At 45.4% G+C, this 14356-nt stretch overlaps 2 protein-coding genes across 4 annotated transcripts in view; both read right to left on the minus strand.

Annotated features, from left to right (window-relative positions):
- Positions 1-5144, minus strand: part of LOC120033462 (protein unc-80 homolog) — a 99450-nt gene extending 94306 nt beyond the window's left edge. The window contains exons 1-3 of the mRNA XM_038979828.1: positions 5053-5144; positions 4350-4398; positions 3652-3808 (exon numbers count right to left, since the gene is read on the minus strand). Of these exons, the coding sequence (XP_038835756.1) occupies positions 3652-3808; positions 4350-4398; positions 5053-5144 (298 nt within the window). The remainder of the gene's footprint in view (positions 1-3651; positions 3809-4349; positions 4399-5052) is intronic.
- Positions 5145-8422: 3278 nt separating this feature from the next.
- Positions 8423-14356, minus strand: part of LOC120033391 (microtubule-associated protein 2-like) — a 113432-nt gene continuing 107498 nt past the window's right edge. For all 3 annotated transcript variants that reach the window (XM_038979721.1, XM_038979723.1, XM_038979722.1), the window contains 4 exons: positions 11956-12048; positions 10242-10323; positions 9602-9714; positions 8423-9295 (listed from right to left, as the gene is read on the minus strand). In XM_038979721.1, coding sequence (XP_038835649.1) covers positions 9080-9295; positions 9602-9714; positions 10242-10323; positions 11956-12048 — 504 coding nt within the window. In that variant the 3' untranslated portion in view covers positions 8423-9079. The remainder of the gene's footprint in view (positions 9296-9601; positions 9715-10241; positions 10324-11955; positions 12049-14356) is intronic.

Genomic DNA, 14356 nt, shown 5'->3' on the forward strand with positions numbered 1-14356 from the left:
ACGTTTAAGTATGGCCCGCGGGGCAAAATAAGTTTTTATTTATTTATTTCACCTTTATTTAACCAGGTAGGCAAGTTGAGAACAAGTTCTCATTTACAATTGCGACCTGGCCAAGATAAAGCAAAGCAGTTCGACACATACAACAACACAGAGTTACACATGGAGTAAAACAAACATACAGTCAATAATACAGTAGAAAAATAAGTCTATATACAATGTGAGCAAGTGAGGTGAGATAAGGGAGGTGAAGGCAAAAAAAAGGCCATGGTGGCAAAGTAAATACAATATAGCAAGTAAAACACTGGAATGGTTGATTTGCAGTGGAAGAATGTGCAAAGTAGAGATAGAAATAATGGGGTGCAAAGGAGCAAAATAAATAAATAAATACAGTAGGGAAAGAGGTAGTTGTTTGGGCTAAATTATAGATGGGCTATGTACAGGTGCAGTAATCTGTGAGCTGCTCTGACAGCTGGTGCTTAAAGCTAGTGAGGGAGATAAGTGTTTTCAGTTTCAGAGATTTTTGTAGTTCGTGCCAGTCATTGGCAGCAGAGAACTGGAAGGAGAGGCGGCCAAAGGAAGAATTGGTTTTGGGGGTGACCAGAGAGATATACCTGCTGGAGTGCGTGCTACAGGTGGGTGCTGCTATGGTGACCAGCGAGCTGAGATAAGGGGGGACTTTACCTAGCAGGGTCTTGTAGATGACCTGGAGCCAGTGGGTTTGGCGACGAGTATGAAGCGAGGGCCAGCCAACGAGAGCGTACAGGTTGCAGTGGTGGGTAGTATATGGGGCTTTGGTGACAAAACGGATGGCACTGTGATAGACTGCATCCAATTTATTGAGTAGGCTATTGGAGGCTATTTTGTAAATGACATCACCGAAGTTGAGGATTGGTAGGATGGTCAGTTTTACAAGGGTATGTTTGGCAGCATGAGTGAAGGATGCTTTGTTGCGGAATAGGAAGCCAATTCTAGATTTAACTTTGGATTGGAGATGTTTGATGTGAGTCTGGAAGGAGAGTTTACAGTCTAACCAGACACCTAGGTATTTGTAGTTGTCCACATATTCTAAGTCAGAGCCGTCCAGAGTAGTGATGTTGGACAGGCGGGCAGGTGCAGGCAGCGATCGGTTGAAGAGCATGCATTTAGATTTACTTGTATTTAAGAGCAATTGGAGGCCACGGAAGGAGAGTTGTATGGCATTGAAACTCGCCTGGAGGGTTGTTAACACAGTGTCCAAAGAAGGGCCAGAAGTATACAGAATCGTGTCGTCTGCGTAGAGGTGGATCAGAGACTCACCAGCAGCAAGAGCGACATCATTGATGTATACAGAGAAGAGAGTCGGTCCAAGAATTGAACCCTGTGGCACCCCCATAGAGACTGCCAGAGGCCCGGACAACAGACCCTCCGATTTGACACACTGAACTCTATCAGAGAAGTAGTTGGTGAACCAGGCGAGGCAATCATTTGAGAAACCAAGGCTGTCGAGTCTGCCGATGAGGGTGTGGTGATTGAAAGAGTCGAAAGCCTTGGCCAGGTCAATGAATACGGCTGCACAGTATTGTTTTTTATCGATGGCGGTTAAGAAATCGTTTAGGACCTTGAGCGTGGCTGAGGTGCACCCATGACCAGCTCTGAAAACAGATTGCATAGCAGAGAAGGTATGGTGGGATTCGAAATGGTCGGTAATCTGTTTGTTGACTTGGCTTTCGAAGACCTTAGAAAGGCAGGGTAGGATAGATATAGGTCTGTAGCAGTTTGGGTCAAGAGTGTCCCCCCCCTTTGAAGAGGGGGATGACCGCAGCTGCTTTCCAATCTTTGGGAATCTCAGATGACACGAAAGAGAGGTTGAACAGGCTAGTAATAGGGGTGGCAACAATTTCAGCAGATAATTTTAGAAAGAAAGGGTCCAGATTATCTAGCCCGGCTGATTTGTAGGGGTCCAGATTTTGCAGCTCTTTCAGAACATCAGCTGACTGGATTTGGGAGGTGAAATGGGGAAGGCTTGGGCGAGTAGCTGTGGGGGGTGCAGTGCTGTTGACCGGGGTAGGGGTAGCCAGGTGGAAAACATGGCCAGCCGTAGAAAAATGCTTATTGAAATTCTCAATTATAGTGGATTTATCGGTGGTGACAGTGTTTCCTGTCTTCAGTGCAGTGGGCAGCTGGGAGGAGATGTTCTTATTCTCCATGGACTTTACAGTGTCCCAGAACTTTTTTGAGTTTGTGTTGCAGGAAGCAAATTTCTGCTTGAAAAAGCTAGCCTTGGCTTTTCTAACGGCCTGTGTATATTGGTTTCTAGCTTCCCTGAAAAGTTGCATATCACGGGGGCTGTTCGATGCTAATGCAGAACGCCATAGGATGTTTTTGTGTTGGTTAAGGGCAGTCAGGTCTGGAGAGAACCAAGGGCTATATCTGTTCCTGGTTCTACATTTCTTGAATGGGGCATGCTTATTTAAGATGGTGAGGAAGGTATTTAAAAAAAAATAACCAGGCATCCTCTACTGACGGGATGAGATCAATATCCTTCCAGGATACCCCGGCCAGGTCGATTAGAAAGGCCTGCTCGCTGAAGTGTTTCAGGGAGCGTTTGACAGTGATGAGTGGAGGTCGTTTGACCGCTGACCCATTACGGATGCAGGCAATGAGGCAGTGATCGCTGAGATCTTGGTTGAAAACAGCAGAGGTGTATTTAGAGGGCAAGTTGGTTAGGATGATATCTATGAGGGTGCCCGTGTTTACGGTTTTGGGGTGGTACCTGGTAGGTTCATTGATAATTTGTGTGAGATTGAGGGCATCAAGCTTAGATTGTAGGATGGCTGGGGTGTTAAGCATGTTCCAGTTTAGGTCGCCTAGCAGCACGAGCTCTGAAGATAGATGGGGGGCAATCAGTTCACATATGGTGTCCAGAGCACAGCTGGGGGCAGAGGGTAGTCTATAGCAGGCGGCAACGGTGAGAGACTTGTTTTTAGAGAGGTGGATTTTTAAAAGTAGAAGTTCAAATTGTTTGGGTACAGACCTGGATAGTAGGACAGAACTCTGCAGGCTATCTTTGCAGTAGATTGCAACACCGCCCCCTTTGGCCGTTCTATCTTGTCTGAAAATGTTGTAGTTAGGGATGAAAATGTCAGAATTTTTGGTGGTCTTCCTAAGCCAGGATTCAGACACGGCTAGAACATCCGGGTTGGCAGAGTTGGCAAAGTTTGACATCCCTGGGTCAGAGATTAGTGTTTGATTGGTGTGATGGGATACATGGGTGTGTGTGGTGGGAGGGGGGGGGGGTGTATTACTGTATTCCTGTCTGTGTGTGTCTGTATTACTGTATGCGTGTCTGTATTACTGTATGCGTGTCTGTATTACTGTATGCGTGTATTCGTGTCTCTATTACTGTATGCCAGTCTGTATTATTGTATGTGTGTCTGTATTACTGTATGCATGTCTGTATTACTGTATCCGTGTCTGTATTACTGTATGCATGTATTCGTGTCTGTATTACTGTATGCCAGTCTGTATTATTGTATGCGTGTCTGTGTGTGTATTACTGTATGTGTGTGTGTATTACTGTATGCATTACTGAATGTGTGTGTTTATTACTGTATACATGTGCATGCATGTGCGTGTCTGCGTCCATGTGTGTGTGTGTGTGTGTGTGTTTACCCAGCTTGTTCCTGTTAGAGAGCAGGATGGCGGTGCAGTGGAGCACGTGGGGCAGGGCGACCTGGACCAGCTCCCAGCGAGAGATGCTCTGGATGGCCTCGGACAGCACCGGGGAGAGCCCGTGGAGCTTGTTCTCCACCAGCACCCGCTCAAAGGACTAGGAGAGAGACACAGTGGCCCGTATTCATTAAATGTCTCCGAGTAGGAGTGCTGATCTGGGATCAGGTCTCCCTGTCCATGTAATCTTATTTGTTATTATGTAAAAGGTAAACCTGATCCTAGATCAGCACTCCTACTTGGAAATGCTTCATGAACATGGGCCAGTGAGACTCTGAGCCAGAAACTGAAGGGCCATTGAATGCCAGTGGATGTGGCCCATATGTGTCCTCAAGCAAAGTAATATGCCTTGGAGAAAGCAGCAAGCCTGAGTTATTGCCCAATTTACTATTTGGTCATACACTCAAAGACGTGTTATTACAATGTATAGATTCAATATAAAGATGAGTTTGAACTAGCTACAATTCATAGTAATAACAGTTTAACCAAACGGGAAAGGTACAGAATAGAACAGAACAAACTCCAATCCGCTAAATGCAATTGGAAAATGCTCCCCTAATTCGCCGGTGCGGTGAGGCCGCGGGAGAAGCGGAGCGATGATTCATTGTAATCATAACTATTGCATTGAGAAAATGGCTTACCACACAAGATGCCTCGTATTGTTTCCCCAACTTCGGCCTCAGAAACGCGCTGCAATCATGAAAACATTGGGGCGTGTTTAATTTTCATTACATCATTGTTTGAAAATAATATCATTAGCTACATAGGGTAAATTGAATAGGCTGTGACGCAAATGTTGGAGCTAGACCGCCACACGTCTTCGTGCAAGTGGCCAGTGGTGTCATCCAAATGATCAAATATGATCTCTTATACCGCTCATAGCCTAGCCCTACCTCTAGAAATAACAGTGAGCATACTGTATACATGGCAGATGGCTTCAGCCGTAGGTTACAGCGGATGCATGATAAGGCAATCACCTTCACCTTTTCCCAACCATGTCTACAGGTGTGACATCTTAGCCTGCCCCTCCCCCTCCTCTAGAACGAGAACTATCTGTTTTTCTCAGGGTTTTTTCTTTTCATCTTGTTGTATGTTTGGATGTATTGAATAGGCTACAATAGCCTAACCAAATGAACTGACGCATAGCCTGATATGACAACCCTGTCAATGGGTGTATAAGGAGTCAAATGATTGACACTCACATAAAAACCTTCTATACAGATGTAACACATATTTTAATGTATAACCTAAGGGAGCGAGTTAGCTTGGTTGACATATAATCTCACCCCCGTATATTCTGAGCAGCGGCAAACACCTGTTATCAATGGCTGTCACGACACTAACCTGGTCTGCCTCCATAAGAAGGTCTGGATCGGGAACGGTATACCCTTGCCGCACTCCGTGTCGGTCTCATCCAGGCTTTTCCGCTTCACCATCTTGTCGACTTGTCGCGGTCCAAACGTAGCTGGGTCCGGGCGTCCCAGGTGATGTGATGCCTCACGACATGATTCCGTTCGGCTTGTGTAAAATGGCTGCAAATGTCGGCGGTGGTAGAGGTAACAGAGCGAGATCTATATGGTTTCAGCACCACCTTCGGAGCAGCGGCAGCGGGGAACGGCAGAGTGATTTATCACACAGCGACGGGGGGGGGGGGGGGGGGGGGGGGGCTGCTGTAAAAACGCAGTACGACTACTAGGAAGTAAGAACAGAGGTTTTCCTTAACAACATAAGTATGATCAGGTCGGCTCCTGGGAACAGTAGGCTAAACGACGAGGAAAAGCACCAATATAAAAGCAGAATCGGTTTACACACAGCATGCGGCACATTCAGGCTGGAGTATTTCTCCACACATATTTAATCTATCCCCATATGAATAACATCAACAGGTTGTTCAATTACGTTGAAATAAAACCCACCCCTGTTTTGATTACATTAACATTTCATGGTATGACACGTCACTAAAGGGGAATAAAATAACCCACAAATACCTTCTAGTGATATTCACACAATTACGAGTATTGGTTGGCTGTACAGCGCTGTGGGGCGTGTAGACGACCAGAACGTACATCATCTATTAAACGCGTTATCTAATACAATAAAAACACGACCGTGTTCTGACGGGCACAACCTTTTGGCCCAACAACATCTGTTGCATGCAGTTAGCCTTCCCAAATGACATGAATTACCCTTTACATAATCTCTTCCCTGTCCTCTCTGTTCTCTCTTTCTCTCTCTCTGTCTGTCATTCTGTCATTCTCTCAGTAGCATGCAATCTAGCCCTCACAGTCCCAATAACATAACGCAGACACATTTATGACAGCATTTTAAAAACAGCTCGTTCTTTTTGGGAAGATCCAGAAAATGTTTCAAACGAATGTATTTCATTCATTTTATTATTTTATTCCTGTTGTTATTATTCTGTGTTTTGTCAACAGCATTGTTTCAAACATTGGAAAGTGTGCACATCTACATGGTCTCTTTAAATACACTTAAACAGGCAAAGGGTTGTGGGAGGAGGAGGGAAGAACGGGTTTGAGAAAAACACTGAAGGGTAACCAACATGTGTAAATTGGGGGTGGGAGGGAGGGTATCACAAACGGCGACAGATAAAAATAAGCTAGAACATTTTTATCAAACACGTACAAGTTGAGAACGACTTCCTTTTCCTTCCACTACATCCCTTCATTACTTGAACCTCCTTTCCTTAGAAAGTCCCGTCCGTACGATCCGACCGGGACATTTTCACAGTGTACACCATAGCTGCTATTTTCATGGAATGTTTATTTAAATATAAAGCTTCAGACACTTTCTGCGTAGTTACACAAGCGACTGCAGGCCCTTAGCTCATTCAAGGTCCATGTTCTTGCTACTCTAAACGTAGGAGAAAGGCTTATTGGAAGCAAACGTGTTAGTCTAAGGCTGGTACAAAGCGGTTATAGTCTGTGTTCACTGAATAGACACAGTATAGTCCCTAGCTACAGTGTTCACTCTCTAGATCTTTTATGTCTATAACTCTGTGCTATTAGGTCACTCACTGGCTTTTGTCACATCAGCATAATAGCGACTGTTTCGTGAAAAAAACAGAGCTACTGTATGTAAAATGAATGCTCACATCACTGAAGCAGAAAAGCAGCCTGATGGCTTGTGGAAGAGGTCTATTGGAAAGCTAGGATTTTATAGCATTGTAACTTGACATGACTGCAATGTGTAGCCACAGCATGTGCTAGTTCAGCCACCGTGACATCAACACTACCATTTGCACTATTAATGAGATTTTAAAAAACTAAACAAAACCACATTTTGTCCAATAATTCAGCAAATGACATCATGAAGTCATATAGTCACATGACTAAAACAAAATCAATTCTATTAGAAAACATCACATTTTCTGCCAATGAATTGAAACAAGCTTGTCTGAACAGCCATTTCTTACCGTTACAGTTGTAACGTTTTGTATTGAATTGTTGTAGATTAATTGTTGTTCACAAACGTAACAGCCTCCTGTCTACGAGACACATACAGGACCTGGGATACTGGATCATATACACTGCATGATCAAAAGTATGTGGACAGCTGCTCATCGAACATCTCATTCCAAAATCATGGGCATTAACCTCTTTTTTTAAATGTTCACCTAAAATGACATACCCAAATCTAGATGTGGTCCCCCCTTTGCTGCTATAACAGCCATCCACTCTTCTGGGAAGGCTTTCCACTAGATGTTGGTACATTGCTGCAGGGACTTTCTTCCATTCGGCCATGAGCATTAGTGAGGTCGGGCACTGATGTTGGCGATTAGGCCTGGCTCGCAGTTGGCGTTCCAATCCATCCCAAAGTTGTTCGATGGGGTTGAGGTCAGGGCTTTGTGCAGACCAGTCAAGTTCTTCCACACCGATCTCAACAAACCATTTCTGTATGGACCTCGCTTTGTGCACAGGGGCATTGTCATGCTGAAACGGGAAAGGGCCTTCCCCAAACTCTTGCCACAAAGTTGGACACAGAATTGTCTAGAATGTCATTGTATACTGTAGTGTCATGATTTCCCTTCACTAAAACTAAGGGGCCTAGCCCGAACCATGAAAAACAGCCCCAGACCATTATCCACCAAACTTTACTGTTGGCACTGTGCATTGGGGAAGGTAGCGTTCTCCTGGCATCCGCCAAACCCAGATTGGTCCATCGGACTGCCAGATGACGAAGCGTGATTCATCACTCCAGAGAACACATTTCCACTGCTCCAGAGTCCAATGGCGGCGAGCATTACACCACTCCAGCAGACTCTTGGCATTGAGCATGGTGATCTTAGGCTTGTGTGCGGTTGCTCGGCCATGGAAACCCATTTCATGAAGCCCCCGACGACCAGTTCTTGTGCTGAAGTTGCTCCCAGAGGCAGTTTGGAACTCGGTAGTGAGTGTTGCAACCGAGGACAGACGATTTTAACACGCTACACTCTTCAGCACTTGGTGGTCCCGTTCTGTGCGCTTGTGTGGTCTACCACTTCGCGGCTGAGACGTTGTTGCTCCTAGACGTTTCCACTTTACAATAACAGTGCTTACAATTGCCCGGGGCAGCTCTGGCATTGCAGAAATTTGACAAACTGACTTGTTGGAAAGGTGGCATCCTATGACGGTGCCATGTTATAAGCCACTAAGCTCTTCAGTAAGGCCATTCTACTGCCAATGTTTGTCTATGGAGATTGCATGGCTGTGTGCTCAATTTTATACACCTGTCAGCAATGGGTATGGCTGAAATAGCCGAATCCACTAACTTGAAGGGGTGTCCACATACTTTTGTATATATAGTGTATGTTGGGAATGAAACCAGGCTGGGCCGCTTAATATCCTAGGCTAAATGGAATGTCTTTGAGATCATTGCCACACAATAAGAATCACTGTAAAGTCTTAGATAACCGATAATACCCTATCAACACTATCCCTGTACCTGTTTCAATGCCTTAGCTAGTTAGCACACTGGCCATCTACAGTACTGTCCCAAAGAAAGTTCAACATGGAATGAAAAGAAGCCAAAAGAACAACACAACACACCCTAGCAGAGTCGGGCACATCCCTTAGAACAGAAAGAAGAAGAACATACATCCTAGAGTCAGTCATTAAAATCCCCCTGGTGGTGGTAGTTTAAATAGCATGTTTTCCTATGGAGGAGCGAGAGGGGGAGTGGAATGATGGAGGATGGACTCTGATACTCTGATCACAGTCGTCTGGTTTCTTATCTTGGGGGACGGGTTGTTGCAGTGGAGGGCCGACGGAGAAATGTTAAAGGGGGATGTTAAGACCAGGGGGTCCAAGGGATCCAGGAGGTCCAGGGAGAGATGGAGGACCAGGAACCAGGGGCGATGGAGGAGGCAGGAGGCTCATAAGCCTTGCTTGGCCAGGGCCATGGTGACGTCCTGGGCCAGCGTGGACAGCTGGGGGCAGTCCAGGAGGTTGAGGCTGCCCGTGGATGACACGTTGCTGAGACGGTGGGGGGATGTGCCCCCCGTGCCACCTGGGGACAGGGTGATAACGTCTGCCCCGTGGTCCACGCGCGCCTTGGCCGTGTCACGGAACGTCAGCTTGTGGCTCTCGATCTGACAGAGAGACAGAGAGAGAGAGAGAGAGGGGGAGAGGGTTAACCATGGCCATGTTGGAATCAAACCCACAACCTTGCTGTTGCCAGCACCATGCTCTAAACCACTAAGCCATCTATGTAAACCTGGGCCGTGTCCATTAGGGCACGTAACTGAACATGTTTTAAAACATTTTGCAATCGCCAACGAAAATGAGTTTCTTATTGGAAAAGTCCAGGTAGTCCCTCCCTGTTTCAGTCCGTTTTCTTCTGTTTGGTGCCTAATGAACATGACCCTGTACTGTCCTTTTACTGTAGACTGTCTCACCATGATTTGTCCTCCCCCAGGGGTGTGACTGGCGTTGGCCAGTGAGCCCACTTTGGCCTCGGCCTTGTCCTTGAAGTCCAGCTTCACACTCTCAATACGCACGTTACCACCCCCTGTAGGAGATGTAGAGAGGAAGGAGAGAGAAGAGGAATAGAGGAGGAGAGAGGAGAGGAAGAGAACAGGAGAGAGGAGAAGAAGAGAAGAGAAGGAAGCGAGGAGAATAGAGGAGGAGAGAGGAGAAGAAGAGAAGAGAAGGAAGCGAGGAGAATAGAGGAGGAGAGAGGTTAAGAAGAGAAGAAGAGAGGAGAAGAGAAGAAGAGAGGAGAGAGGAGAAGAACAGAAGAAGAGAGGAGAGAGGAGAAGAGAGAAGTAAAGAATATGAATGAATCGATACTCACATAAACAGAAGCAGTAGGTGAACTATGTAACTACACAGGACAAAATGCCTGTAGGATTAATCTTCCATTGCTAATTAAACTACAGTTAGTGACTTGTCTGAGGTACAGCATAAAAATGTAATGTATGAAAGTGTAACTAGAAATGTATTGTTCTTATACCCTGTTCATCCAAAAGATTTGAATACACTCTCTATTAGATAATCACTCAATATTAATGAATTAACTAAAAAAGTGCTGATTACCTGGCCGGTGACGGATGTTGGACATTGATCCACATTTAGAGGTGATGTGGCTCAGGTCTATCTTCTTGGTGGTGATGTGGACCTGCGAGAGGTGTATTCAGACACTGTCTTATACTGCACTGAGGGAAGGGACTGCCACATTTTAGATCTGAAGGGCCGTAGGACAATACCTTGAAATGATGCGAATTTACCATCATTTACGGTATCCTATTTATCTTCAATTAAAGATTATGAATAAAAATGCATACATTTAAGGAAGAACAGAAAGTAGCACTCAACAGATTAATGACATCATCAATCTGTGACACATCACACAATATCACACTGACATCACACAAGACGACACTGACATCACACAAGACGACACTGACATCACACAAGACGACACTGACATCACACCAGACGACACTGACATCACACAAGATGACACTGACATCACACAAGATGACACTGACATCACACAAGACGTCACTGACATCACCCAAGATGACACTGACATCACACAAGACGACACTGACATCACACCAGACGACACTGACATCACACCAGACGACACTGACATCACACACTACGACACTGACATCACACAAGACGACACTGACATCACACCAGACGACACTGACATCACACCAGACGAAACTGACATCACACCAGACGACACTGACATCACACAAGACGACACTGACATCACACAAGATGACACTGACATCACACAAGATGACACTGACATCACACCAGACGAAACTGACATCACACCAGACGAAACTGACATCACACAAGACGACAATGACATCACACCAGACGACACTGACATCACCCAAGATGACACTGACATCACACCAGACGAAACTGACATCACACCAGACGACACTGACATCACACAATCAACTGAAACCAGTCAATCTAGAGCATCAAAGCAGACACTAACACAACAACAAGCACTAAACACTTTGGCCATGTTCCAGACAATCTGCAAAGCAGTCAGAACCAAATTTCACTACGCCTGGGTAGATGTCAGCTTTGCAGACCTTCTGGAATGTGGCTATTGATTACATCACAGATAACACCAGTGCTAAGTGACAAGTCAGAGAACAGGTGTTTTAATTGATCTTCAGTGTTTATTTTGATACAGTCCATGATGCTAGATGAACAATAGGTGGGTGGGCCAGATGTCCTTTGAGTGACGTCTCTGGCTGGTGTGACAGGATACATACAGTTAAAACTCTATGGTAAATGACTATGTTAAAAGACTATTGAAAGGACTATGTTAAAATACTCTTTTAGGATAGTTTTTGATGACCCTGTATGCACAGACAGGGTACTGTACTGAAAACCACTACGAGGTTAGGTAGCTGTGCTTTGTGCCAAGACTAAACTGAAAACTGAGTAAGGAATGTGATTAAAAAGCCAAATCGCCATGTCTTTATTAATCAAGACGCAAAGCAAAGCAATAGAAAATACTGTCACAGTGATACCACGATTCACCACCATTCACCATCCATAGAAAATACTGTCACAGTGATACCACGATTCACCACCATTCACCATCCATAGAAAACACTGTCACAGTGATACCATGATTCACCACCATTCACCATCCATAGAAAACACTGTCACAGTGATACCATGATTCACTATCATCCATGCCTGTTGGTTAGTGAGTGAGCGGTTGGTTAGAGCAGGGTGTGTAAACACACTGTGTTGAGACACTCACGTTTCCCCCGGTGGGTGCGTACTGGATTTTGTCCAGGGAGCCACACTTAGACTGGACATGGCTAAAGTCCAGTTTAACACTTGGAATGAAGACCTGAGGACGACAGCATCCATACTCTGTAACACTCAGACATTCATTCCTCTGTCTATTAGAATGAGTTCGTTCCGTGGTTTATTCGCTAGCTCGCAAGCCCATTCAGTCAGTTATTCACCCATCCATCCATCCATCCATCCATCCATCCATCCATCCATCCATCCATCCATCCATCCATCCATCCATCCATCCATCCATCCATCCATCCATCCATCCATCCATCCATCCATACATACATACATACATGAATTAATCCATTAATTAATTAATCCATTCATCCATCCATCAATTCATTCATTCGTTCATTAACCCATCAATTAATTCCTTAATTCATTCATTAACCCATCCATACATTAATTAAACCATTCATTCATTCATCCATCCATCAATTCATTTCTTCATTCATTCTCCAATGGCATAGTTGGAGGACATAGTAGGAGGACATAGTTGGAGGACATAGTAGGAGGACATAGTAGGAGGACATAGTTGGAGGACATAGTAGGAGGACATAGTTGGAGGAGAAAGTTGGAGGACATAGTTGGAGGAGATAGTAGGAGGAGATAGTTGGAGGACATAGTAGGAGGACATAGTTGGAGGACATAGTAGGAGGACATAGTTGGAGGACATAGTAGGAGGACATAGTTGGAGGAGATAGTTGGAGGAGATAGTTGGAGGACATAGTAGGAGGAGATAGTTGGAGGACATAGTAGGAGGACATAGTTGGAGGAGATAGTTGGATGACATAGTAGCAGGACATAGTTGGAGGACATAGTAGCAGGACATAGTTGGAGGACATAGTAGCAGGACATAGTTGGAGGACATAGTAGCAGGACATAGTTGGAGGACATAGTTGGAGGACATAGTTGGAGGACATAGTAGCAGGACATAGTTGGAGGACATAGCAGCAGGACATAGTAGGAGGACATAGTTAGAGGACATAGATATAATATAATAGGAATGTGGGATATCAACATGTTGTCGTTTTGACATCATTCTGCTACTCAAATGTACCCTGTTTTGAAGAGAATTACCATGGTACATGAAGCACACACTCAATACAGACTGACTAACAGATCAATTAGAGAAATACACAGTACCAATGAAACCAGAGGCAAGAAAATGGACTGGGGACCCCATCTGAAAGAAAGGGTTGAGAAAAAGCCAGATAAAAGAGAGGAAAATCCAGGCAGGAATGGAGAGAAAGCAGAGCAGTACATACATTGCCTCCACAGGGAGAGTGCTTCAGATTATCCTTGGATCCACACTTTGATGAAACAAGTCCACCTTCTGGTTTAAAATCTCAATCTAAAAACCAACAAAAAACTGTATATGCCTCTTTATAAAATGTGTGAATAGCTCAATGTGTAATTTTGTATTTATTTGTATTGATTTTATTGTCATTTAACAGACACTCTTTTCCAGAGCGACTTACATGAGCAATTAAGGTTAAATGCCTTGCTCAAGAGCACATTGACCAATGTTTAACCTAGTTGGCTCTAGGGATACGAACCAGCAACCTTTCAGTTACTGGCCCAACGCTCTTAACCGCTAGGCTACCTGCCACCCGGTACTCTTAACCGCTAGGCTACCTGCCGCCCGGTACTCTTAACCGCTAGGCTACCTGCCTCCCGGTACTCTTAACCGCTAGGCTACCTGCCGCCCGGTACTCTTAACCGCTAGGCTACCTGCCGCCCGGTACTCTTAACCGCTAGGCTACCTGCCGCCCGGTACTCTTAACCGCTAGGCTACCTGCCGCCCGGTACTCTTAACGGCTAGGCTACCTGCCGCCCGGTACTCTTAACCGCTAGGCTACCTGCCGCCCGGTACTCTTAACCGCTAGGCTACCTGCCGCCCGGTACTCTTAACCGCTAGGCTACCTGCCGCCCGGTACACTTAACCGCTAGGCTACCTGCCGCCCGGTACTCTTAACCGCTAGGCTACCTGCCGCCCGGTACACTTAACCGCTAGGCTACCTGCCTCCCAGTACTCTTAACCGCTAGGCTACCTGCCGCCCGGTACTCTTAACCGCTAGGCTACCTGCCGCCCGGTACTCTTAACCGCTAGGCTACCTGCCGCCCGATACTCTTAACCGCTAGGCTATCTGCCGCCCGGTACTCTTAACCGCTAGGCTACCTGCTGCCCGGTACTTGCATTGACATTAGTACGTACAGTATCTGTATATCGATATTTACGTAGAATGATAATCATATTGTTTCTACGTGACGGCTGGTCATGCAGTGCTTCGTGTAATCGTGTCCGTATGTTCATACGTTGCAAATAATTGCATTTACATTATGTGTACAGTATC

The sequence above is a fragment of the Salvelinus namaycush genome, chromosome 40 (assembly GCF_016432855.1).
Source record: "Salvelinus namaycush isolate Seneca chromosome 40, SaNama_1.0, whole genome shotgun sequence".
Taxonomy (NCBI): Eukaryota; Metazoa; Chordata; class Actinopteri; order Salmoniformes; family Salmonidae; genus Salvelinus; species Salvelinus namaycush.